At 36.6% G+C, this 25,844-nt stretch overlaps 1 protein-coding gene across 1 annotated transcript; it reads right to left on the minus strand.

Annotated features, from left to right (window-relative positions):
- Window positions 1-8,961: 8,961 nt before the first annotated feature.
- On the minus strand, window positions 8,962-14,071 carry LOC110873674. The gene is made up of 7 exons (XM_022122666.2): window positions 13,341-14,071; window positions 12,212-12,352; window positions 11,993-12,106; window positions 11,166-11,339; window positions 10,957-11,072; window positions 10,788-10,869; window positions 8,962-9,280 (listed from the first exon to the last, which is right to left on the minus strand). The coding sequence occupies exons 1-7, from the start codon at window positions 13,785-13,787 to the stop codon at window positions 9,275-9,277; spliced, it is 1,080 nt and encodes a 359-aa protein (XP_021978358.1). The 5' UTR covers window positions 13,788-14,071; the 3' UTR covers window positions 8,962-9,274.
- Between the last annotated feature and the right edge of the window lie 11,773 nt (window positions 14,072-25,844).

The following is a 25,844-nucleotide window of genomic DNA, read 5'->3' on the forward strand; positions in this document are numbered from 1 at the left end:
TGTTTTGGGTGAAAACCCAAGTGGACATTTTGTATCGTTTGTATAAGAGTCGTCATTTGAGTTATTTTTGCTTTCTAACAATATTTTGGTAGATTTTCGGTCTTTGTTTTGTGTCGTTGAGAATTTCGCAGGTTTCGTCACCGCTACGAAACGGAGAAAGCATGAGAAAAGAGGTCCCAGGTATGTTTATTTGATACTTAGAAAAATTTTTGGGAGTTTTGGATGGATGGGAAAGTGTTTAAATTTTTTTTTTTCTAAGGCATGAAAGCTCCAAATTTTTTAGACCTTCTGTGAAAAACGGACCTAGACGTAGCGTCTAGGCCCGTCGCTTAGCACCTAGGGGGTCAGAATTTTAATTAATTTGGAGGCGTCGCCGTATTCGACACACCCCCTCTGACACCCACGCGTAGCGCGAGGCCCTCCAGACGGTTCAAAGTTATTTGTTTTGCCTTTAGTTGTTGCATATCATTCTTCCTTCTCCCATTACGAACCCTAGCCGCAAATTTCAATCTTTCCACCATAACTCACTCGTTTTTCCACCAAATTACCCCATTTTTCTTCCTACATCACCACAATCACTTCCCCTACGATTCCCACCATCACTTTCACCCAAAATCGTGATAACTCTTACCGTTTTCGACAAGTTCCGGGCACCACAAGTTCAGGACCAAATTTTTCATGCTAAATCCGACTTTAAGGTATGTTTTCTATGATTTCTCGTTAGTAGGCAACTTTATTTTTCATTTGAATTGTCGGGTCAGTCATATTTTAGGTCTAGGGTTTGGGTGTCTCGTTAAAGTTGCGATTTTTGATGCTTTGATAATGTTAGTAGTATGCGGTTGGGTTTGTTTGGGTTGGTTATACATAATGGAGCTTGCGGATGGTTCGGGTTGGTTTATTTGCGAGTGTTTGAGATTTGTGGGGTACGTTTGGACATCTAGGCCACGTGTTTGAGCTTTGTGGGGTTTGTTTGGCTAACACTAAGAGGTTTTTGTTAAAAAATAGGTTTTTGAACTGATTTTTGCAAATCTAGTTAGTTTTCTAAACGACGTTTGTTGCACAAAACGTCACCTTGTGGTTTCAAAGTCTCAAACTCTCACTTGTTTAGCCTAAATGTTGGGATATTTTGGCACTTATGCTTAATTGAGGACAATTAACGTGTTGGGAAGAGATAGTGTACATTGAGTCTTGAGTCGTCGAGTCTAGTTGGTCTAGTTAGTTAGTACTTAGAGTTAAGTGTCGGGTTTACTAATATGCATGTACAAGTTCACAACACTTTGCCCGTACTCAATCTCCATTCGGGAAAAGTTGTGTTTAACTAACGCTTTTGTAAACGGTAACCCATGTTTTTCTTCAATTTTATTTTCGGTTTCAGTCGCGCACGTAATGCTATACGGCTGTTTCCAAATTTCCAAATTCTAAAAAAAAAAATCAAAAAATCAAAAATTTAAAAATTAAGTGTTTGTTTGTGTGATTCGTATCGCTTAAATCTTTCGTGTTTTGCAGGAACATGTCAGGTGAGGGCTCGTCCAGTAACCCAAAGAAAAGGAAGATCAAATATCGAGGACGAGATCGGAGAGTTTATGCTCGAGTTGAAAGGCTAGTTGATCACCCAATCTTGGATTTCGAAGAAGACAGTGAAGAAAGGGAAAAGCTAGTGAAATTTGTGAAAACTAATCTCCTGGAACATCGCACAATTGATTGGGAATGGTTGCAAGGCATGGGGGTCAGTGACCGCATAGCGGACTTGCTTGGGCCGAGACTGAGAGCGGCAATGGATTGCCATTGGCCACAGCATACAGAGCTGACACTTGAGTTTCATTATACCTTTCATCACAAAGAGGGTACATTTGCTGAGAAGAATGTGGTTTCGTTTTCGTTGGGCGGGAATTTGTATGAGATGAGTATTGCTGAGTTTGGAGTAGCTTTGGGTTTCTACACTGAGCGGGAGGTGCGGACAGATGACTTTGTTAATGGGTTGAGAGGTGTATACAATCATGCGCGACCAAATTGCTTGGGTCCGGAGGAGTTGGCTAGATTCTGGGAGACGATTTCTACCGCACCGTTCTCCGGCACAAACCTTATCTCTACGGTTCGTGATCCGGTCCATAGGTATATTCTGAACGTGTTGGCAACTACGATTGTGGCAAGAAGGTCGGGTGAGAACAAGGCTAACTGGTTAGATCTCTTTGCTTTGATGTGTATGATTGAGAAGTGGAACTGGAATTTGGCGAGTTTCTTCACATGGTCTTGTAATCGGCCTCGTAGAGGGGGAAACCGGGCAGCGATGGATCTTGGGCCATATATCACTAGGTTAGTGACTAATTTGGGTGCTTTCACGACATATAAGTTGGAGCAGATGAGAGAGAATGTTCCAACGACTTACTGGAGTGTTGGGGATCTACAGTTAGCGGGTATTTTGTCATATTCAGATCCGCCAGAATGGGAGTTCAGACAGGGTGCACAGGTTCAGTCGCCAGCAGGTAATGAGGTGGCAAATATCTTACAGGGTGCTTTTCTGCCACGTCAGCAGAGACCTCGGCAGAGACAGGAGATTCCAGCTCCGCAACACCCACTTTGCCAGGCCCGACAGCCACGACCCGATCCATTCACTCATGAAGCTGCTTATGACCTTAACCAGCAGCGTTTCGATTAGCTAGAGGAAAGAATGAGAGTTGATCATCAGTGGACGATGTAGAGCCACCACCGCCAGGATGACATGCTTAGGTACATGAAGTCGGGTATGCATCTAGATGTGCCTCCACCTTTTTCCGGTTTACTTCCACCACCAGTTTATGGCGGTGAGCAGCAGGCTCCGTATGTCTATGGACAGTATCCGGGGTATGATCAGTGGGGTGGACAGAGTGGTTATGGTTATGGTGGCCAGTATGGATGGCAGCAGGCAGGAGGTTCAGGTATGCAACATATGGATGAGGAGGAAGGCGACAAGTGATGGAGATGGACTGAAGCGGCATATATCCTTTTATGATTATTTTATTTTATGCTGCTTTAATAGTTCGATTGGGTTGTATTAGTAAGATAATATACTTTTATTTTTCTTTTGAACTTTTGATGTTGGTACTATGGATGTTTGGTAGCAGTTTGTTTGGTATGGTATGTTTGATTTAGGTTGATGATTGGAGCCGCTTTCCGTTCATGTGAGAGAGAGTTTTGGTATTGTTTGCTGAGCACGTTCGGTATTGGAGGGCACTTATGGAATTGACTGGCACGTTGACAGTCCCATATTTTTCGAGTTAAGTCTGTTTCATTGTAGAGTTTTGTATTTTTATTTTCTTTTGTTTTATTTCGTAGGTAGTTCTAGTTTTCGTTCGGTTGAGTCTTGTTCTACTCTTGCATTAGGGACAATGCAAATCTCGAGTGTGGGGTTTGAACCTTAAAAAAATGGAAAAACTGAAAATGTCTTTTGAATTTGAGTTTGCAAATTAAGATGGAAAATGATAGGAAAGATGGGTTTTTATTCGGGGTCGGTCGAACATCGCCGGAGAACTGAGTCCGGATGCCGGACTTGAGGGGTTGTGTGTTAGGGTTTCTCAGAAATTGAAGAAGATAAGGGAACAAGGGGATCTGATGACATCTGATGACATTTATTAATAAAATACCATTTTCTCCCTTGTCTTAAATAAACCTAATTGAGTAATTTAACTCAGTTTGGTGTAAAGGACATAAAGTGATATAAAACATGTGTTTTTTGGACATAAACTGAAACTAAAACTTTTAAAGGGCACGTTTCAAAATTCAGATAATACATAAAGGACAAAAAATGAAATTTACTCTTAAAAAACAAAGATATTTGTTTTTAAGTAAAGACAAAAATTAGATTATACATAGCTAATTAGTCTGCGTGTTTGAACTTTGAAGAAACAAAGCTATGGAAGTGAGACCCATAAGGTTAGAGATGTTGTGCACCACAGGACAAATTCTGACAAATGCAAAATGATGTGCTCTTTTAACTTATACCTAAGCTTTAAGAAGTTGTAAAAAAAATGAATAGTGCATGCTACTCACAAAAGAAAGTCATTAAATAATATAGGGGAAATAGGTGTATTTAATATAATTTTATTTAAATATGAAAATATTTTTTCTTTTAAATAAATAATATTCTTTTTAGTAATACTATTATACTTTAATAAGTAGGTATTTAGAGTTATTTATATTTGTTATAGATTTAATTTAAAAGTTAATTATGATATCCGAAACATAAAAAGGCAAGTTGAAGCAAGTAGAGGATAAGTAGTGGAGAAGGTTGATGTGGAAAAAAGATTTGCAAGAGAACCAAGTTAGACAAACATTCCTTGTGGCCTAAAGGCTTATTAGTAACATTTATTTTAATACATAAATATCCATCCACGAACGTGACAAAAATAACAAATAAAAGCACCACGTTTACTACCATGAACAACTCTTGAACTCACTTCACGTTGTAAAGCGGTGTACGAATAAAATCGCATCTTGATGTTGCTTGTGTTGTAACAACTCTCACCAAAATTATTATTTATTAAATTATTTTGTCCAATAAGAAACCCTAATTGAGACCACCAAGTGATTCTGCACAAAACCTAAAATTTTCTGAACAATCAGAATCAGGATCAGGGCCCCTAAAACTCAGGTGGGGGTATTCCCTATTGACGATTATCTTCATATCTCACTGTAGAAATTGAAAATTAATATTCCGTCGGCTCATACAAGCTAGCTGGACACGTGGCAACCCTATGATGAAACGTGGCCCGTCGCGTTACGCGACGCCCCCAGGGTGACCCCTCGCGTCACGCGAGGGGGTCAAATTCTCAGTATAAATAGAGGGCATTGGGACTTGAATTTCTGCGTTGGAACGACGATAAAACTCAATTCGTACGCCGAGTTATAGTCCGTTTACTATAAAAACACACACGATCACGAGATGCTGCTACGACACAGGGTATTAACTCGATCGCTGCTACGATTCAATGTCCGATCGATTGAAACTATCCGATGAATGTTTAAGTGCTTCTCAAATTGGGTTTATACTTTGTCATTCGTCGTGATTCCGACAGGATGTTTGAGTGTCGCCCGAACTCGGGCTATACTCAGTCATTCGTTGCGAATCCGCTAGATGTTTAAGTATCGCACTTTGTCATTCGTCGTGAGGGTTTTAATCTCGTGAGTTTATCGTAAATGCTGTATTAGTTATTTACCTAGTTTCGTGTGCATTATTGTTAAATTAGGTTATCATGCTTATCAATAGGCTAAACTTCACCCCATACACTTACAATCAAAGTAGATGCTAATTCTCAGAAGAATTTGAATCAGGAAGCTTGTTAAATCAATACTGCATGCTTATAATGTGAGTCATTCTCTTTTTACCAAACTTGCTTTCAAAATCATGTTTAGTTTTAAAGTTATAATTACAGGGATTAAGTCTTTGTAGTCTTCATTACAGCCGGTATGTGGGGTTTTGTATACATTACTTGTTAATCCATCACCATTGGACAACGAGATAGCCAAGGGGTGATATGACCATAGTCACAGACACTATTAGACAACGAGATAGCCAATAGGCGGTCGAGTGACAAATACCGTGGGTATATGGTTGACATGTAGAAACATTGTAATCGCTCTTAATACTGTAAATTATAACTACGGGTCATTTGTGCAAACTGAATGAACTCACTCAGTATTTCCTGCTGACAAAACCTTTTTAAAATGCATTTCAGGTAATTACAGTAAATTGGAATAAGAGTTGGATACGGCACCAAAAGGCTTACAGAAGTGGCTTGATTTATTAATTAAATTAAATTAAGAAAAGTTGTTTTGTGTAATCGGGTTTATCCCATATGAAAAGCTACCTTTGTAAAACATGGATTTATCCCATCTATTTAATAAATAAAATCCGGTGTTTCTAAACTCTGATATTTTTCCTAACTCACGGTCCTAATGAAATTTCAGCTGCAATGTTTTTTTTTCTAAATAACCACCGGTACCACTTGGCTGTTCGCGGCTCCCGATTTCGTCCAGGGTGGGGTCGGGGGTCGTGACATGTGTGCGTCTCAATTTGCATATGATCACAATCAAACCGTCTTCTACGTTCAGACGTGCTTACGCCGTACAAGTGAATCTATGCATTTAGGTGCTGAATGAGCACACAAATGTGGACCATGTGGTAGTAGCACTCAAATGCATCAATCAAGATACACCCGTATGCATAAACACCCGTAGATATACAAACTAAAAGTTACCAAAAACGTTTTAGACCGAGCTTATCTGTAAACTTCCGTTTTGCTCCCTGTGGTTTGGTCACTTTAATGGTTTTGCCCCAAACCTTTAAAAATAGCCAGTTTACTCCCTGATCTATGAAGCCCTTCTTGATTTCACTCTCCGCCTCTATCTCCATCCAAATTGTTTATTAACTGAAAGGGTATTTTGGTAACTTCAAATATAAAACTAAGGGTATTTTAGTAAAACTACAAAACATTATATTATATATAATAATAAAACCACCATCTCTTCTCTTTCTCTCTGCCCTCTCAAGTAGGGGTGCTAAACGGATCGTGTTCGCAGGTTGGCAGGTTCAACCCAACCCGAACCCGAACCCGAAAAATTTACACGAACCCGAACCCGAAAATTTATCATGCATATGAACCCGAACCCGACCCGAATATTCGTGGATTGACCCGAACACGACCCGTTTAACCCGAATTTTTTAATTTTTTGCCACAAATTAATATATTAAATTAAAATTTACTTTAAAAACACAAATGTATATAATACAATTACATATAATTTTTAAAAATTTATATGAATTTCTCTTTCAAAGTTATAATCATGGCATAAAATATACACCCAATTTAATTTATAACATAAAACATATTGTAAAAAAATATAAGATAGTATAAAGAGGTTAAACGGGTCAACCCGCCAACCTGACTTGGTTGACCCGAACCTGACCCGTTTAGCTAAACGGGTTCGCGGGTTCAACCTGAAACTGACCCGAACCCGTTTATACTAAACCTAAACCCGAGAATTTCGTGTTAGGTTCGTGTCGTGTTTTCAGGTCGTGTCAAAAATTAACACCCTACTCTCAAGTCTGAGCACTCTCTCAAGCCTACCCAGCCACCATCAGCCCTATCATCACTGCCGGCGACCGCCCACCACCATCAGACAACAACCACCTATCTTCTCTCTCTATACCCTCTCTCTTCATCCCCAACAACCTCATCCGCGACCCACATCCACCACCACCACCACCTCCGCCTCCAGCCTCCTCTGCCACCCATATCCACCACCGCCTCTTACGCCACCTATATCCACCACTACTACCGCTGAGAACCACCCGCAACAACCATCTTTCCAGAACCCTAACCCTAATCTCCGACCACCACCTGCACCCATGATCCCCTTTCACCATTTACCTCCACCTGAAAACCCTAATCCAAAATTCGTTGTTGATTCATTTGAGCAGATCTAACCATTTTTGGGGATTTCAAGACAAGTATTTTTGACCATTCTGGCCCAGAGGCGGTAGTTACTGAAGTGGAATACATTAATTCTGATAAACTGAATGAACTAGAAGATGTTGATATGAGCCTTAAGGTAGACTTGTTTCTTTTTGTTTTCTATTACATCATGGATCTATTATTATTTACCATATTTTTCATTATCTTACAGATGCTTCTAGATGGGTTAGGGTCTAAAGATTGGGTTTTGCTTTGCGAGACTCTTAACAATGTCCGACGTTTTTCAATATATCACAAAGAAGCATTGCAAGACATATTAGATGCGTAATAGTCCTACGTAAGTACGTATTTGTACTCTTGTAACCAGTATTTGGGTTTAGGTATTGGGGAAGATGTCGGCTGTGTGATGGTGGTGGTGGTCGGGCGATGTGATGATGGTAGCGGTTGTGATGATGGTGGTGGGTCGGGCGGTGTGATGGTGAGGCTGTGGCTGGTGAGGCGGTGGTTGGGCGGTGTGTTGGTGGTTGTGGTGGCAGGGGAAAAGGGAGGAGTGGTGGTGATGGTCTGCACTTTAGAGTTGATGATAGAATAAAAATTAAATACTTATATATAAATTTACTTAAATACCCTTACTTTAACTAAAAATTTTAACTTAGTTAGAGCCGTGAAGCAAACTGGTGATAAAACCGAAACATCAGGGAGTAAAATGACTATTTTTAAAGGTTTAGGGCAAAACCATTAAAGTGACCAAACCACAGAGAGCAAAACGGAAGTTTACTCTTCATTTTATATGATTTTTTTACCACTCTCTTTCATTTTATATGATTTTTTTAACCATACTCTTTCATTTTATATGATTTTTTTTTAACCATACTCCTTCATTTTATATGATTTTTTTTAACCATACTCTTTCATTTTATATGATTTTTTTACCATAGCTAGATAGCATTATAATTACCTACTGATTTTTAGAAATATTAATGTCGTTTCAAAGTCAAAAAGTCAACGACTGAATCAAAGTCAAACATTCAAAACTGTGAAAACCAACCAAGAGTCCAAGAACAAGTCTTGGCCAACCAAAAGATTCCACGCACCATCTCTTCAAATTGAAAAATCGAATCTTTTAATCAACCCCATAGTTTTCATCATCTGCTTCCATCAAAGCTAAACACAAATACCTTTCTTCCTCAAATAATCACATATATGATCATCAAGAAAGAGACCACCACCGCCGGCAGGCGGCACCACCCTTCTCCGCCAAAAGGGTCATCTCTTTCCTTCAAAAAGAATCAAGATTTGTTCAACAACTCCGCCTTTTCAGCGCCAGCAAGGATGATCACCCGTACCAACAAGATGGCGACCAAAGTGATGGTAAGGAGGGCGTTGACTCCGCCCGCGCATAGACTTAGCTGGCGGTGGTTTGACTTCCGACCAACGCCCAGTCGGCTTTCTGTCATGTCCATGGCTATTTAGATTATTCAATCGTATTAAATTCGGTTTGGATCATATCTTTACTCTTGTGATCATGCACTTCATGTAGAATAACTATATACAAATTTGCTAAAAAGTGTAAGAATTTACAGTGTTTTCATGAATACGCTCGCTATATATGTCGAGTTAAATTCTACCAAAATTTAAAAAAACTAAGACGAAGGGAGAGTACGATGCACGCATATAAACAGATATATATCTGCTCATAAGGGCTATACAAATATCACACTTGGATTCCACACACCTTTCAGCAAATGCGGATTTACCATTTTGATCGCGGATAAGGGAGAAATTGTTCGGTTTTTACGCTCATTCTTCCGATTTTTGGGTACCTATTCCTGATAACACAAAAGATCAAGAAAACTGTTTAATGATATGATTGGTGAGGATGACATGCAGCAATCATAAAAAAGTAATGTGATCATATTAAGAACTAGATGTGTAATTTTGATTCGTTACACATTAACGGGTCATTTGGGTTGTGTGTCATCTCAAAGAGGTTAATTCAAATCAATAAGCTGAAAAGATGGGTCAAACGGCCTGAAAGCCACCCAAAAATCTAGAGTAAACTGCCAAAATGGTCCCTGAGGTTTGGTCACTTTTGCCACTTTAGTCGAAAACTTAAACCTTTTGAATCTGGGTCCTTGTGGTTTCAATTTTGTTGCCATTTTCATCCAAAAGCAAAATCTGGTCATATTTTTTAGTTAACATCCAATTTTTTGTCTTTTTTTTCCTCCCTTTTAATGAAGGGCAAAATGGTCAATTTTTTTTAATTTGTTATAATAAAACATTAAAAGACCATTTTGCCCTTCATTAAAAAGGAGAAAAAAGACAAAAAAACTGGATGTTAACTGAAAAATCTGACCAGATTTTGATTTCGGATGAAAATGGCAACAAAATTGAAACCACAGGGACCCAGATTAAAAAGGTTTGAGTTTTGGACTAAAGTTACAAAAGTGACCAAACCTCAGGGACCATTTTGGCAGTTTACTCAGAAATCTAATTTGAACACGTACTTAAATTGTTTTCTTCAAAGATTTAAATTATTATCGTGATAATATTATTTGTGTAATCATTATTAACATATTAATTATTGATAAAAAAGGAGAAAAAGCTTTTTAGGGTCCCCCTCAACCCGACCCGGCTCAGTTCAACCCAAACCTGACCCGTTACATGACCAGCCTATTTTACCACCTCTATAGAGAATTGGTAGGGCTGCAAACGAACCTAACACGAACAATACCTTGTTCGTGTTCGTTTGTTAAGGAAATATACATGTTCACGAACTCTGTTCGTGTTCAATCATTATGGAAAAGAACGTGTTCGTTTGTTAAATTTAGGTAAAGAACACAAATGAACATTCATGAACACAAACGAACACAAACTAATGTTCATGTACATTAACTAATGTTCATGAAAAGAATATATAATACACTGATACTTATTAAATACTTTATTTGTCGGAATTTTTAAGTATTTAAATAAAATATAAAAATTGAAAACACCATTGAGCTATCAAACACAAACAACACGTTACGGAACGTTCACGAACATAAATGAACGAACGTAACCTCCGTTCATGTTTGTTAATTCTTTATTTAACTAAACGAACGAAACTTCTTGTTCGTGTCCGTTCATTTATTAAACAAACGACCACAAACGAACTTCCTGCCGAACGGTTCACGAACTGTTCGCTAAACGTTCAGTTCGTTTGCAGCCCTAAGAATTGGTAACCATGGAACCATCCGCCCAAATCCCCCCAAATTTAAGGTTTTTTATGTTTTATTATATTTCCTAAATAAGTGTGTTTTAACTTCTACGTGCTCCGATTATGTGACGGTATACCTCCGAAGGTTCAAAAGCTGAGATTGTATTCGGGTCTGCGGGTGCATCTGATATCCTTGCTTCTGATTTCTCATTTGATAAACTGTCAAAAAATCAAGTGAACTCATCTCAATTAACATAATTTAATCAAACCGGCATCTTTAATTAGATATTCGACAAAGATACTTACGTTGAAAGTATTGTGACCCAAATCAGCTCAACACAGTCGACCCACAAGAGTCTTTGTTCAATAGGTACGACACCATACGTTATAATGTGAGCAAACGGCCAAAGCTTCCAACCAGCCTGATAAAAAGTTCAAAAAATACAAACCCGAATCATACGTCGATCATATTTGATATTTCTATCACAAATAAGAGGGATTTAACGTCAACTTACAGTCAACATGGGAAAAAACGTCGCCTTTAATTCATTAAAAATAGTCAACGGTGATTCAAACCGTAAAAGTGCCACAACTACGAAATAAATGCTATTCCATACTGCTGCCCAGGCAGTTTGATCGAACGCCACCTTAACGGGTACCACCCACCAATCTTGAAAGGGGAAAAGTGCCTGAATTAAACAAGAATGTTAATGACCCCCAAATTATCAGATAATATATCGAGCTAGTTTAGGTAAATGGGTAAATTTCATTTATTTTACCCTTAATCCATCAGTTTTTTGTTGATTATTTGACCCGAATAATCAGATAATAAGTTCAAAACCTACGATAAAATATCAGATACCGGTCAAGGACCGATACTTGAGATATAGGTTATCACGGTGGGATATCGGTAATTTTAATATCATGCAGAATTTAGATATATAGCAATTTAACGCTAACAATTCAGTATACTCTCCTACCATTAACATATTAACCTTTTGCAACTTGCAAAACACTAACAATTGTAGCAAGTAGGAACTCATTAAGACTTAAATAACAATTAACTATTAATACTTAAAGAAGAAACACGAATGGTAGAACTAAGAAGAAAGGATCTGATATCGGGAAAATTGGTGATATATCGGTCAAATATTGGTGATACATCGGTTATATCGTCAAATATTAGCGATATATCGGTTATATCGTCAAATATTAGTGATATATCGGTTATATGCCGATAATATTGGTACCGATATTTGACAGCGATATATGACATGGGGACCGATAACCGATATATCACCGATATTAACTGCATAGTTCAAAACTAAATTGTAGTGTTTACCTCACAGAAATAATAGTAGTAGTGAGAAAGTGACCCATGAAGAGTGAAGCCCACAAGACCGGACCTAAACATGCGAGTGCGATCGAACTCCAAAAGTGGTTTTCCTTCACAACACTGCATGTTGTAACAATTAAACCATTTGTTATTGAAGATAATTATCAGCATTTTTGCCAGAAGTGGAAACAAAAAAGGTTTAAAAGACGAAAGAAAGAATCGAACCTGTGCAATCCAATCTCCTATTGAATATACAACTCCACTTATTATCATTTTTGCCAAGAGTGGATTTTGTTTAAGAGCTTCTTCGTATGCACTCCAATTGTGTTGAGGTGCGTATCTCAGTATTTCGAATAAGGTCCAACCCTGAGAAATGAAGGATGTAATGAATGAGTATTCATTTGAAATGTATAAAGAGAATAAGCTTGTTTTAAGTAAGGGATTTGCCTTAAAGATCTCAAAAACAAATCTAATATAATAATGAAAGTAAAATCAGCATATTCAAGAACTGGCGGATTCTTACATGGACCAGCTAGATAAGGGGAAACATGGCAGAAAGGGCCCAAACTTTAAACGAGCATAACTTGGGCAACGATTGGAGTTACGGGGCCAAATTCCTTGATCTAAGGTCCCGGTTTCATCAATCAAGATCCCCCCCCCCCCCCCCCAAAAAAAAAAAAAAAAACATTTTTGCAAACTTTCGCACTTTCCTTAAGGCCCCGGTTTCATCAATCAAGATCTCTCCCCCCCCCCCCCAAAAACAATATATATATATATTTTTGCAAACTTTCGCACTTTCCTCTTATAGCTTCAAACGCGTAAATCTCTAATTATCATAATTTGCGCGTTTATTTATTTATTTAGAAAAAAGGCTCCCTTGTTTCGAATATGCAACAATTGCTTTAAGTTCAACATCCCTAAATATACCAACGATAAAGTAGATACTTACCGTCAACTTAAAACAGAGACGATTACAGACTAATGGCAGGTAGACGAGTAACAAGTTGCGCGTTTATAATGGTCTTAATTTCAATAAATTCCAGTCAATTTGGAATTTCGAAAAGTTTGGCAAAAACTCCCTATAAAGGGCACCTATTGTATTGGTTTGATCATTCAGTTTTCTATCAAAGTTACTAACCGACTCGGATCCAACTTTCAAACAAGCATCTAACGAAACCAAACCCGAACCCAAAGTGTTTCTAAAGATCATCACTTCTTCTAGGTTCAACTTAATAGTAATACCACTACAAAAGAACTAAAACATCTCTACCACCACATATAAATTCACAACAACAATATTAACATAACTATGAAATACTAAAACTTGGTTGTAGGATAAAAACAAACAACTCACATGCCAATAATCATAATCAATAGTGAGCATCTTAGTAATCCCAAAAGTCCCAGCAGCCAAAACAATTGCAGCATTAATACCTCTATCTATCAACTTCTCAACACTAGTCTCCCCTTCAACCACCTCACCACCACCACCACTACCACTCGCCGCCGATGAAAACCCACCTTCAAATGACAATCTTCCATCACTCCCACCAAACCCACCAATCAACTGAACCCCTGCTTCATCCCCTTCAATCTCACTTATCAACTTTCCAACTTCATCATCACTCTTCACCGGAATCACATCCTGCTCCTTCGCCACCGCCTTTACAGCTCCGGCGCCGGCGAGATTCTTGGATTTTGTTAGTAATTTGGGGGTTGGTGAAATGGGTACAAAAGATTTGAAATCTTTGGTGGGTTTGTAAAGGGGTTTGAAGGAGGTGTTAATGGAAGCAGCAGCCATTAAAGTTGGGATCTTTTCGCCGGAAAATTTATGGGTCTGCTTTCTCCGGTCAGTTTGGGGTAGTTGGTGTGTTTTTATAGTAAAGTGGGTTGTGGTGATCGGGTGTTTCGCGGGACAGGTGAGTTGCTGTATGGCGTAGTTTAGAGATGAAGAGATTGTTTTGACTCTAGGATGATGATGTTGTGGCGTAGTTTAGAGATGTATGTTAGATGTGCACCTCTCGAGTGTTCTTCGTTGTCGACCATGGGTTGGGCCACGTAGGTTTGAAGATTACCTCATAATTCAAATGATTTAATCAGAAGGTCGGTTATACTATATAAGCCTACGAGGGGTTTGTATGGTTTGATTCGGTTCGGTTCACTTATTAGACTTGGTTGAAACTGAAGTTATTGATATCAGTTAATCTATTTTAGTAACCAATCGAATTTTGTTTAATCGGTTCGGTTAATTTGGTTAGTCTATCGAGTTTTGAATCGGTTTGGTTAATTTCAATTAATAACCAAAATCAAACTTAGACTAAATTTTTTGTTTAAAATTACGTATAAATATATAAAATAGAAATATAAATATATGAATTGGATGTATAAAACATGAAATGGATGCATAAAACTAGAATATATGAAAATATGAAGGGTTCGGGTCGATTTGGTTAATTTCGATTCGATTTTGTTGATTTTCAATTCGGTTTTGGTTCCCTTAAATCTTTTAGTAAAGGCTCTGAACATTTAGTGAACACGTTGACTGTAAAATTCACTTTATTTAATAAATGAACAAATTGCTTATTTAAGAACATGAACACATGTTTCGTTCGTAAATGTTCGTTTAAACATTCATATATGTTCTTTATTTACATACGTTGGTATGTGTTTATTTATGTTTGTTTACATAATCATTTAATTTATTTATAATGCTAATTACCCAGTCTACTCAATCTAATTTTAGAACCAAGCCTCGGGTAGTTGACTACAAACAAACAAGAACACACGAGTTTTCTTTGTTCATATACGTTTGTATATGTTTATTCATTTACGTTCGTTTATGTTTGATCATTTATATTCGTTTAGAGTATTAACAAACAATCATAAATGAACATAAACACGTTCATCTATTAATGAACAAACACGAGTAAGAAATTATATGCGTTTACATGTTTGTGTTGGTGCTCGTGTTTTTTTCTTCTAAAGGTAAATAAACGAACACAAACAAAATTTGTTCATATTTAAGTACATGCATTGGTCGTTAGGCCTAAGTGGTTAAACAAAACTTATTTGATAACACATAAAAACAAAACTTATTTGATAATACATAAAATATCTTTTTAATGATAATTAGAGATTGAACTCACGTCATGTCTCAAATCATTAAAATCTAATTCTAATATACTCTAGAATCATCCTATAACACATCATATTTTCTCAATAAGTCTTTTATTTATATTTTACATCTAAAACTTATAATTTATTGATAAACTAGAATTAAGACCCGCCGCAATGCGGCGGGGATTCTTTAGTTATGACTAAGTCGATCTAGGACCTGCACGTTATGTTAAACATGTCAAACGGAAAAAATAGACGATGTAAAAACATTCATCACACACGCATGTTGCGTCATGTTAACTCGCAAAATTTAGAACGAAACGTAAAAAAGTTAAACCAAACACGCACGTTGCGATGTGTTAAGTCACAAAATTTAGAACCAAGCATAAATCGAAAAATTTGTGGAAAATGAAAACTGTAAAGGACCAAAGTTGAAAGTAAAAAAAGTTGTGAGGATAGATTGCAAAAGATAAAAAGTTTTGGGTTAAAAGTAAAAAAACAAATAGTTTCGGGTTAAAAGTAATTTATGAAATACTTTTGGGTGAAAAGTAAAAAAATCATTTTTTTTGGAAACCCCCAAAGCCAAGGTTACGACAACCATATGCATAACGATTTTTCTTTGGAAAACCCCCAAAGCCCACGCCGCATTGCGACGGGGCGTAAAACGGTGTCAAATAATACTAATGTCACACAACCGTTATCGACCACCAACACTAACTCGACCTAGGGTCTGCGTGTTGCGACGAACCTGTCAAACATGAAAAAATAGAGGTAAAAACGTTGAACCACACATGTACGTTGCGTCGTATTAACTTGCAAAATTTGAAACAAAACATAAAAAAGTTGAACCACACTTGTATGTTGCGTCGTATTAACTCGAAAAATTAAGAACTATACGTAAAACGAAAATTTGCCAAAGATGAAAAGTATAAGTGACAAAGTTGTGAAGTTAAATTGCAAATAATGAAAAGTTTTGGGTTAAAATTAAAAAACAAATTATGTAGGGTTAAAATTGCAAAGGGTAAAAACCTTTAGGTTAAAAATAATGAAAAGTTTGGGTTAAAGTTAAAAAAACAAATTATGTAGGGTTAAAATTGCAAAAGTTAAAAACCTTTGGGTTAAAATTAAAAAAGAAAGTTTTTTTTGAAAAACTCTAAAAGCACATGTTACAAGTGGTTATGCACAAAAAGTTTGATTATTTATATATGGAATAATGAATAAAATAAAAGTAGAAAAAATAGTTATGAGGAGCAATGATAAATGAATCAACAAACGTAAAGGGGTTGATGATGGACCGTATAAAGATTTAATAACCAAGATACTTAAAAATTTATTCATATTTTTACTAAATATAAAAAATAAATGTAAAAATGAGTATTGTGAAAATTGGTTCGGAACTCCCAGTCCCCTTAAGCTCGAAACCACTAGTGTCATCAATTTGATTCAGGCTAATGGACCGGATTACAACGAAATAATTGCTTTTTTGGTAAAATAAAATTCTTAAAGTCAGGAAATTTGTCTCTTCTGTTTTTGTCGATCGGTTTTTAAACTATCTTGAAAAAGTGAATAGCCGATTCAGCGACCAAAACATCTATCAAAGCCCTTTAACTACGTTTTTAACGATCAAACAATTTTACATAAATTACCAATTGGTATGGATAAATTATAACAAGTTATATTTAAAATTGGAAAAAATGTTATCATATTAAGTCTTTATCATGGACAAGTTGTTGGCAGGCAGGCCGTATGGACCAAACCATGAATCTTCGTTTTATTGGGCCCACAGTATGTGATTCTGAAATAATGCAGCCAGCCGTTCAAAAAAAAAAAAAATATCTACAACTTTTTTTGTGGTATAGAAATTGTTCACCTCAACTTTAATTTATGGAAATAGTGATTGTATGGTTGCGAGACTTGCGCCCATCGATAATAGTTTTATTTGTGAAAAAGAAAAAATCCAATCGTCTATAGTCTATACACATTGCCACATTGGTCTCGATAGTTTTCTTTTTGTACCCTTGCTTCAATTTGTCTCAACCACATTAAACATTACATTATAACATTTTAGTTTAAAGTCGTATATTGATTTGATGATCCTTAAGTCAATTTTGTAACATGATGAAAAGTTACTCGTAATACACAAGTTATAACTTATAAAAATTTCATAGTTTGAGCTAAATATTTATTGTTATTCGTAATACACAAGTTAAAACTTATAAAAATTTCATAGTTTGAGCTAAATATTTATTATGGTTGCTCACGAGGCTAGCGAGTATTAATTCAAGCCTGAGTTAGTAATTATACGAGGCGAGCTAGCTCGACTTGATACTTTTGAATTGATCTAGAAATTCAACTCGTATTCGGATCCCCTCAACTCAAGCTAACTTTTTGCTCAGTTTTGATTATTTTATATGTACCTTTTCATAAAAAGAATTAGTTAACAAATGTTATTATATAAATGAGTCTTAAATTATATGAGCCAGGGAGCAAGCTATGAGCCAAGACTCATGAGCTACTTAGACATTAACAATGGATTAGTGTTTTGTTGTTATTTGTAATCAAGTAGAGTAAAAAGTATTTGATGTTAAAGTGATTTTAGTGTTATCACGCCATTTTGATTAACGTGATAAACTTAAAGACTAAAGAGAAATAATGATATAGATTGATACGAGTTAGAAGGTGGGGAGCATATTGTAACACTCGATCTTGATTTTACCGAATATCTTAATATAATCGGACGATTAGGTCCCAGATTTTTTTTCATATGACATAGAACTTACAAGTTTTGGTTAACTGATAACCCAAACAAAGTGACATAACGGAATATTACACTTATATTATAGTCCAAAAACATTAAGGTTTTAGACTCGAAAACTTTGATACGCATGATCATGCTTTAACTTTCCCGAAAAGATATTCCCAATGAGATGGCGGTTTAAGAGTGTTCGGTTCTTCGCGTGCTTGATCACTCGTCCGGTGTCATCCTTTGCATATGCCTATCATAAACACCACAAACGATTAGGGTTTACGTTAAACGATCAACACGTTCAGACATAAACGAAATCGTTAAAATCCAAGGACGAAAATAAGTTTGCTGAAAACGGGGTGCCTCGCAACACGTCGAGGGCTTAACCTTCCCTTGAGCGTGGCACGAAGGAGGGTAGTTTGACTTTTTCATTGACCGGCTCTCCCGCAACACGCGGAGGAGCTTGGTCTCTCCTGCGCGTGGCGGGAGGAGGCCATTTGTAGAATGTTGCGAGTGTTTTCCAAGTTCCCACCCTTAACCATTTTATCAAGTTTGCACCCAAGTTGGTTCAAACCCAAATTATTTCACTTAAGGTTTTTCCCTTCAAGTTTTAAACCCATAATCCATTACTCGGACTCGGATTCTTAAATTTCACTTCCTTTATTCAGTTTAGTGTTTTTACCCATACCGACCCATTAGGAGGCATTAGGCATTCTACCTCATGCATCCTATATTCCCCATCAAGGTCTCCTCATTTTCTCCCAACCAAAACCGAGATTATGGTTGGTTTCATTGGGCAATGTCCTAGCTTTCCAATACTTTCTTTTGGTTAGGCATTTATCCAAATCGACCCGTTAAGAGGTTTTGAGCATTTCTAGCTCAAGCCACCTATATTTAATTAATGGAATGATCAACTTGATTGTAGAACTCATTATCAAATTTCTACCCTTGGAGGTAGTTTACCCAAGCCCATTGTCCAAGGGCACTTTAGTAAATTTTAAGCCTTTTTCCAAACCGGGGGAAATTTACAAGTTTAAAAAAACCTATCAGACACATTTAGCTCGTTTTCCCATTAAGATTAATTATGTCCCTAAGGACATAGAGGTTTCAAATGTTCTCGTAGTTTAAGTCTCATTTAGCCGTAATTTCGCATCATAGACATATTTTTGGCTCTAAGGACCATTATACTCAATTACATATAACCACACATGAGGTGGATTATTACCCAAATGTCGCTCAACCACCTTACGTCGTGCTATAAGCCCTTACCAAAAATATGACCCGTTACCAATACCTGGCGACTCCCTAAGTTCAAATTGTGATAACATCACCCTTTAACCCGTATGACTTGGGTGTCCATTTGACCCATTCTTGGTTCACACCATAGGGTTTTATCTTAACCGTTCATTGTTTTTCACCAAAATGTGATTCAACATATTTTTTTTACCCATTCGATCCGCTTCATAACTCACACCATGGGTTCTTATCCTAAAAATTCATCGTTTATCACCAATATGATATTTCTCATATTTTTACCCATTTGACTTGTTTCATGGTTTACACTATGTGGTCTTATCCTAAAAAGTCATCATCTATCATCAATATGTGATTTCTCATAATTTTACCCATTTGAACCGTTTCATAGTTTACACCATGGAGTTTATCCTGAAGATTCATCGTTTATCTCATCCGGTTCTTCATTAACCCTCGTTATTAACCAAAATATTTTTCATCACATAAGTAGTGGTTCTGTTCTAGAGGGTGTAATCTTTACTTACATTGTGTTCGTTCAAGCTTCCTTGCGCACTTGACCCGTTCCTTTCCTAGCTCTCACCTAGCTTATCAAGAGTCAAATTATCACATCATATCCACAAGATGATTAGATTAGTCATCCAACATCATGACCATCACACCTTATGGATTTTATACTACATCTACCATCCAACATCATGACCATCACACCTTATGGATTTTATACTACATCTAATTTGCATAAATCATCAAGGGAAAGGAATATGTAGCATCAAAACCCTACACATGCAAATTCAACACATACCTTAAGTTTATTAATGGCTAGATGGTTCAAGTTATTCAAGCATGCAAGGATTACACACTCTAATCCCTTGTGATTTTGTTGAATTTGGGGATTGGAATTTATAACAACCCTCCTAAAACCCTTTAATATAACCCTAAACATCCTAAAATATACCCCGTATGTGCGAAACGGGCCTAAAATACCTTAATAATTATAAAAATTAAATAAAAAAAATATGGGGTTGTCGCGGGCCGCGACCCGGACCCCCTTGTCTCTCGCGGGGCGCGACGACCTAGACTTGCCGGACACACAATGCCGCCATGTGTCCTAACGCGTGTGAAGGCTACCCCCTGACTCGGCAAGGCTAGAGCCTAGCCAGCCTACCTCGCGGACCTCGAAGGCCGAGCCTGTATCCGTCGCGGGGCGCGAGCCGCCTTCGGCCAGCCTATGAATAGAGGCCTTCGGCCTCATTTGCAAACCGTTCAGAAATTTCTTTTCTCTCAAATCTGTAAAGCAATACTCGGGTATTATACCCCTATAAAGCGAAGCTCTGCCTCGTTGTAAGTATTATAACCCTCGATCACGTATTTGTTACCCTACACGGTCGATCTAGGGCTCCGTAACGCATGTCAAGGCTCTGCCTGACTCAGTCGTTGGAGTTCTGTCTCGTGTTACACCCGATTGATCTAGGACTCTGTAATGCATGCCAAGGCTCTGCCTGACTCAGTCATTGGAGTTCTGTCTCGAGTTGTGCAGTTAATGTGATTTGGGTTATCTTACAACACATGTGCATTGTTTAATTTTTAATATATAATAACCAGGAGATTGACCAGGAAGCTTTAGTTTTACCTAAGTAAACAATGTGAGTACATTCTCTTTTTGTCACCATTTTTACCAAAACCTCAAATGTTTTCAATTATACTTAACTGTGATTGAGTCTATGTATTCTACAATTACTGCCGGTATGTTGGGGTTTTGTATACATTATTGTAATTGTTGGGTCATGCAATCAAGCCTGAAAAGAACAAATGATATGGAAAGCCAAAACTGGATCCCAACAGTTGATCCACAATAAGCATCAACAGCAGATTCAGCATCAACCTAAGGTGAACCACTGCCCAACGACAACAGTGGTTCAGCATCAACAGTAGATTCAGCATCAGTAATTTGTATATCAGTGTTTCTATGTAAATAGTGTTTTAGTATATCAATGTTTAGAGTCTGTTAGGTTGCTAGATGTCGCTGTCTAGGTGACATCAGCTTTAATTCTCAGTGGTTTGATCTGTACTATAAATAGAACAGTTTGTCCTGTTCTATTTGAGCGAGTTTTCTCCTCCAATCCATTCATCTTATACGATCAACCACTGAGCTCAGGTTGAGGGGGAGTTTAGTATGTAAGAATGTATGTAATCATTATGTTTTGCAATCATTCGACTTAATGAAAACATGTGTTTATTGAAAACTGTTTTCCCTTTGATTGTGTTATAAAGTTTGTTTCTATTTCCGTTGCATTTATTCTTATTTTATATTCACCCACTTGTTCATTTTCATCAAATAAACACAATCATGACAGCCTCAGATCCTAACAATTGGTATCAGAGTGAGGACAGTCAAATTCGATCTAACAATCAATTTGACATAACAGTTCAGCTCAAAATTCATTGATACTAAGGTTGATTGTATTTGTTGAAAACAAAAGTAAAGGATAATCACGTTCAAAGTTGATTATTCAAAAAACTTTTTTAAAACAACCAAGATGTTATCTATCGCATAGGATTCACGTAACACTGATAATCTGATATAAACTACCGATGATTGTTAAAGTTAGTAAAATTTAATAATCTCGGATTGGATATAGTCATTCATAGATTTATGAGTGTTTATGATGAAAACTATGTTGGTTCCATGATTGACTGCTGCTAAGGGTTTATCTCAAGTCATTAAAGACCTATGTTCAGAAAAATGGCATTTATGCCCTTGGTAACATATGAGAGATGAACAAAACCTTAGGAACAAGATCTTATATATGAACAACAATTTTGAAAAACCTTCAAAAGTTGAAAACAAAATTGTTTAAAATTAAGATGAAAAACAGTAGTCTCAAAAATTTGCATAAGACATAACCATGGATCAACTCAAACCTATGATAGTGAACTATTAGTGTTGTAAAGAGTTTGAAATTAACCCAAATCTCTTATGAGAAAAAGGGTGAAATCCTACAAAGGTTATATGTTTGATGTTTAGAAAACCAGATCATGAGTAATGTAAAATTTGGCATAAGCATAAGCATAAGCAAAAATGTCCAAATCTCTCAAAACATTGCTGAAATGATTTTGGATTGAGTATTCCTTCCTTAAAAACCTTTCAGTGATAGTTTCAGTACTTATCTATGGAAAGGGTAAAAAGGGAAAGAAGAAAAATTACAAAAACTCAAAAGTGTGTTTATCTCAAAACTTTTGAAATCAAAAGAAAAAGAGTATAAATCTAAAACACTCAAGAGTCCACAGGTTAGTCCTATAAAAGGAAAACTAAAAATAAACATACATTTTTGGTCAAACATATGTCATCAAGCAACTATGCACAACCACTGTATTAGGGAAGTTCAGGTAATAAAGGTATCATCAGATAATTATCAATAGAGAGGTTTAGGCCAAATTCTTTAAATTCTTCACATGGTAATAAGGTTCACAAAGAACTTTCAAAACCATTGTAAACAACCTCATAGTTACAATCATCTGACAAGGAAATGGTGTCAAAATAGTGGTTACGAAATTTTGGTTAAAGCCACAGACCATTATTCTAAGCTTGAGAGTGAAAAGACTCTAACCCTATTCAAAGTTATTTTGACTCTGGAAAATCACCTGACCCAGTTGATTTTGTTATCAGAAAACCTTTATTTGATTTTTTGTGGTAAAGGTTTCTTGAATAAAACAAGATATATTATTCTTCATTTTTATTAGAATGATATATTTTGTGCTTTTACTTGTTTTAGATAGTAAAAGTTCAAACTCTTGTCAGGAAGTAGAACCCTTTTATTTTTTGCCTAGGGTAATATATTCCATGATAATGGATCAAAAGGAGATGGTGTTAGAGTCTGGGTCATTTCATTCATGAATTCAAATCAAAATCATTAATAAAAGGTGATTGTTAACAAACTTCAAACATTTGACTGCTCATGTCTTACTCTAAATTCTCAAAAGATTAAAACACAAAATGTGTGGTCAAAGAAAAATGAGATTATCATCTGGGATACTCAACCACTGTCAAAATCTATAAAATGTTTAAAACATGAAGTAGATGTGTGGTAAAACCTTGAATGCAAAAACCTATGAATTCTATGCTTTAAAATCCCTATAAGTCCTATTGATTTAATTAAATTTACATCTAAAATGTGTTTGTCAAGAAATGTTGTAGGTAACTCTCAATCACCATCAACAGATGTTGGACATGATATTGTGATATCACAAGTCAAAATCATTTACATCATCAGAGCAGTAGTTGTTCAAAACAGCTGTTAAAGCTCATCCACTGACAAATAAACAGTGTTTGACCAAAATAGCCTCCTAAGCTTCACCCCTAACCACTGTTGAGAAAAATTCATCAAAATGGATAAAAATCATCTGTGTGTCATACCTATCCTTTAAAACCATCCGTTTTCATTTCAAACAGATGTTGGATCATCAAAAGTCACCAACAGTTGTTAGCTTAGATGAATCACATCTGCAGCTTCACCTTTTCCTTAAAAAAATAATTCCTTTTAAATATTCAACCATCTTTCCAAACTCTTGACATCATCATAGAAAAGGGATACTTACAAAAAGTCAATCTTGAAACATTTTTCTTCTTATTGGCTTTCTACCATTCCATCAACAAGTCAAGTGCCATGTAGCACTGAAAGACAGAAAGTTGGGTAGCTGTCATGTAAGAGGAGCTTCAACAATTCAGTGACAACAAGTTTGAAAAACTTGTACCACTGCCAAAGGACAAGAATCCAACTGGCAAAAAGTGGGTCCTCAAAGAACATAGCATATGTTAGGAGCATGGTTGTCAAGACTCATGTTGTTCAAAAATTACAACACTAAGAGTGTGGAAGCTTACATCAGGAGGATGTCAATTCCTAGGCAATAAGCTTAGTATTTTGACGAGGCAAAAAGCAAGCAGATGTTTCCACAACCACTGACTGAAGAATATTATGATGCTGCTGCAAGCTGAACAAGTCCAACTGTTTGTAACTTCAAAGTATGTTATTGAATGTGATATAATTGCTCAAAAGACTTCTTTTATGCAGGACAATCAAGTAGCTGAAATATATCATCAAAAATTTCAGTAATTCATTCATTCACCATTACTTGACATCAGACATCACTTTGTGAGAGATTGCTATGAAAAAGGTTTGATTTCTCTGCATCATGTCCATACTAAAGATCAGCTGGCAGATGTGCTAACAAAGGCTTTAGACACATCTACCTTTGAAAGCTTGATCTCTAGGATTGGAATACTTAATATGGAATAACAGGCAACATCCTGTTTTTCTATGAATAAAAAGCATTAAAATATTTTCAGAATATCAAAAATTCATCCTTAAAAATAGTTAAAATGAAAAAATTTTCATTAATCTTTAAAAGTCTGCCATAACCGTTGTTTTGGTTCAAACATCTGTTCTGTTGAACTCTATCCACTGCTGAAAGACAACCTCTGTTTATCTCACTTTTATTATTCATCACTGTTGTCAAACCTCAGTGTTTTGAACCCACTGATGACCAATCCACTGATTGTCAAAAATCAGCCACTGTTTTCATTTTCACCACTGTAAACCACTGATATTGATCTATCAGTGGTTTCCTAAACAACTGTCATCCATTATTCATCAGAGGTTGTCACGTGGACAGTACTTAGCCATCGGATCTTTGTAACCGCTGCTACGTCAGCATTCACTTTTTCACCTTATAAAACCCTGATCAAAACCCTAAATAGGGTTTTCACTGTCGAATCGAATTCAAAATTCCTTTCAAAAGCAGTTTTCATCAAAATCCCTCAAATCACTCATCTTCTTACTCCTCTCGCAACTACCTTCGAATCACCATGACTCTTTCACTCAAAAATCCTCACAACTATTTGTGTACCCTTGAAAAAACAAGTCAAAACACAACTTTTCACTCCGTCATTGATGCTCTTTCTTCTTCAAAGTATAAAACTTTGTTAACTTGCAATGCACCAATTTATCAAGAAACCCTACGAGAATTCTGGAAAAATGCTAAAGTTGAAGTTCAGGACAAAAAGCCCTGGGCTATTACATCTGAAGTAGGAAAAATTCTTGTTTCCATCACTCCACAAACAATCTCTGAGGTCTTTGAGATGAATGACGACACAGGTAGTAATTCTTTTCCTAAACATGAGTACCAGACTGATCTGGCCGAAAGAGGGTATGAGGGACAAATGGATAAAGCAACTTTACAAAAAGGGAATTTCCCACCTCCCATGAAATTTTTATTTCATACCCTGCTCATGTGTGTTTCTAATAAAACTACAGCTTTCAATGAAACCCCATTAAACATTCAATACTTGGGATATGCTATCATGGCAGAAGCTGATTTTAATTATTCTCAAAAAAATTTCAATGACATGGTTAAAAATGTCAATAATATAAAAGATAAATAGAAACCATTTCTGCTATTTCCTAGATTTTTGAGTTATTACTTACAAAAGAGGATACCCGAGGATAGTGCAGAAGTGCTAATCCAAGGTGCTCCTGGTCAAATAAATAGTCTGTCTTCTGAAACCTTTACAAGGTTGTCAGAATCAAAAGATTTGAAAACACAAACAGAGGAACCTGAGCAGAATTTAGCTGATACAACATCTGCTCCTCAGGTTTCTGCTGTTGAGCCCACTGCTCTTGGTGATCACAACAGCACAACCACTGTTGTGAAGCCCCCACCAAAAATCACCAAAAAGCCTAAATA

The sequence above is a fragment of the Helianthus annuus genome, chromosome 8, assembly GCF_002127325.2.
Source record: "Helianthus annuus cultivar XRQ/B chromosome 8, HanXRQr2.0-SUNRISE, whole genome shotgun sequence".
Taxonomy (NCBI): Eukaryota; Viridiplantae; Streptophyta; class Magnoliopsida; order Asterales; family Asteraceae; genus Helianthus; species Helianthus annuus.

Coding starts and splice junctions, on each gene's coding strand:
- LOC110873674 (XM_022122666.2), bottom strand. CDS start 13,787: ATGGCTGCTGCTTCCATTAACACCTCCTTCAAACCCCTTTACAAACCC. Junction 12,107..12,211: donor TAGGAGATTGGATTGCACAG/GTTCGATTCTTT, acceptor TACAACATGCAG/TGTTGTGAAGGAAAACCACT. Junction 11,073..11,165: donor CGTTTTTTCCCATGTTGACT/GTAAGTTGACGT, acceptor ACTTTTTATCAG/GCTGGTTGGAAGCTTTGGCC.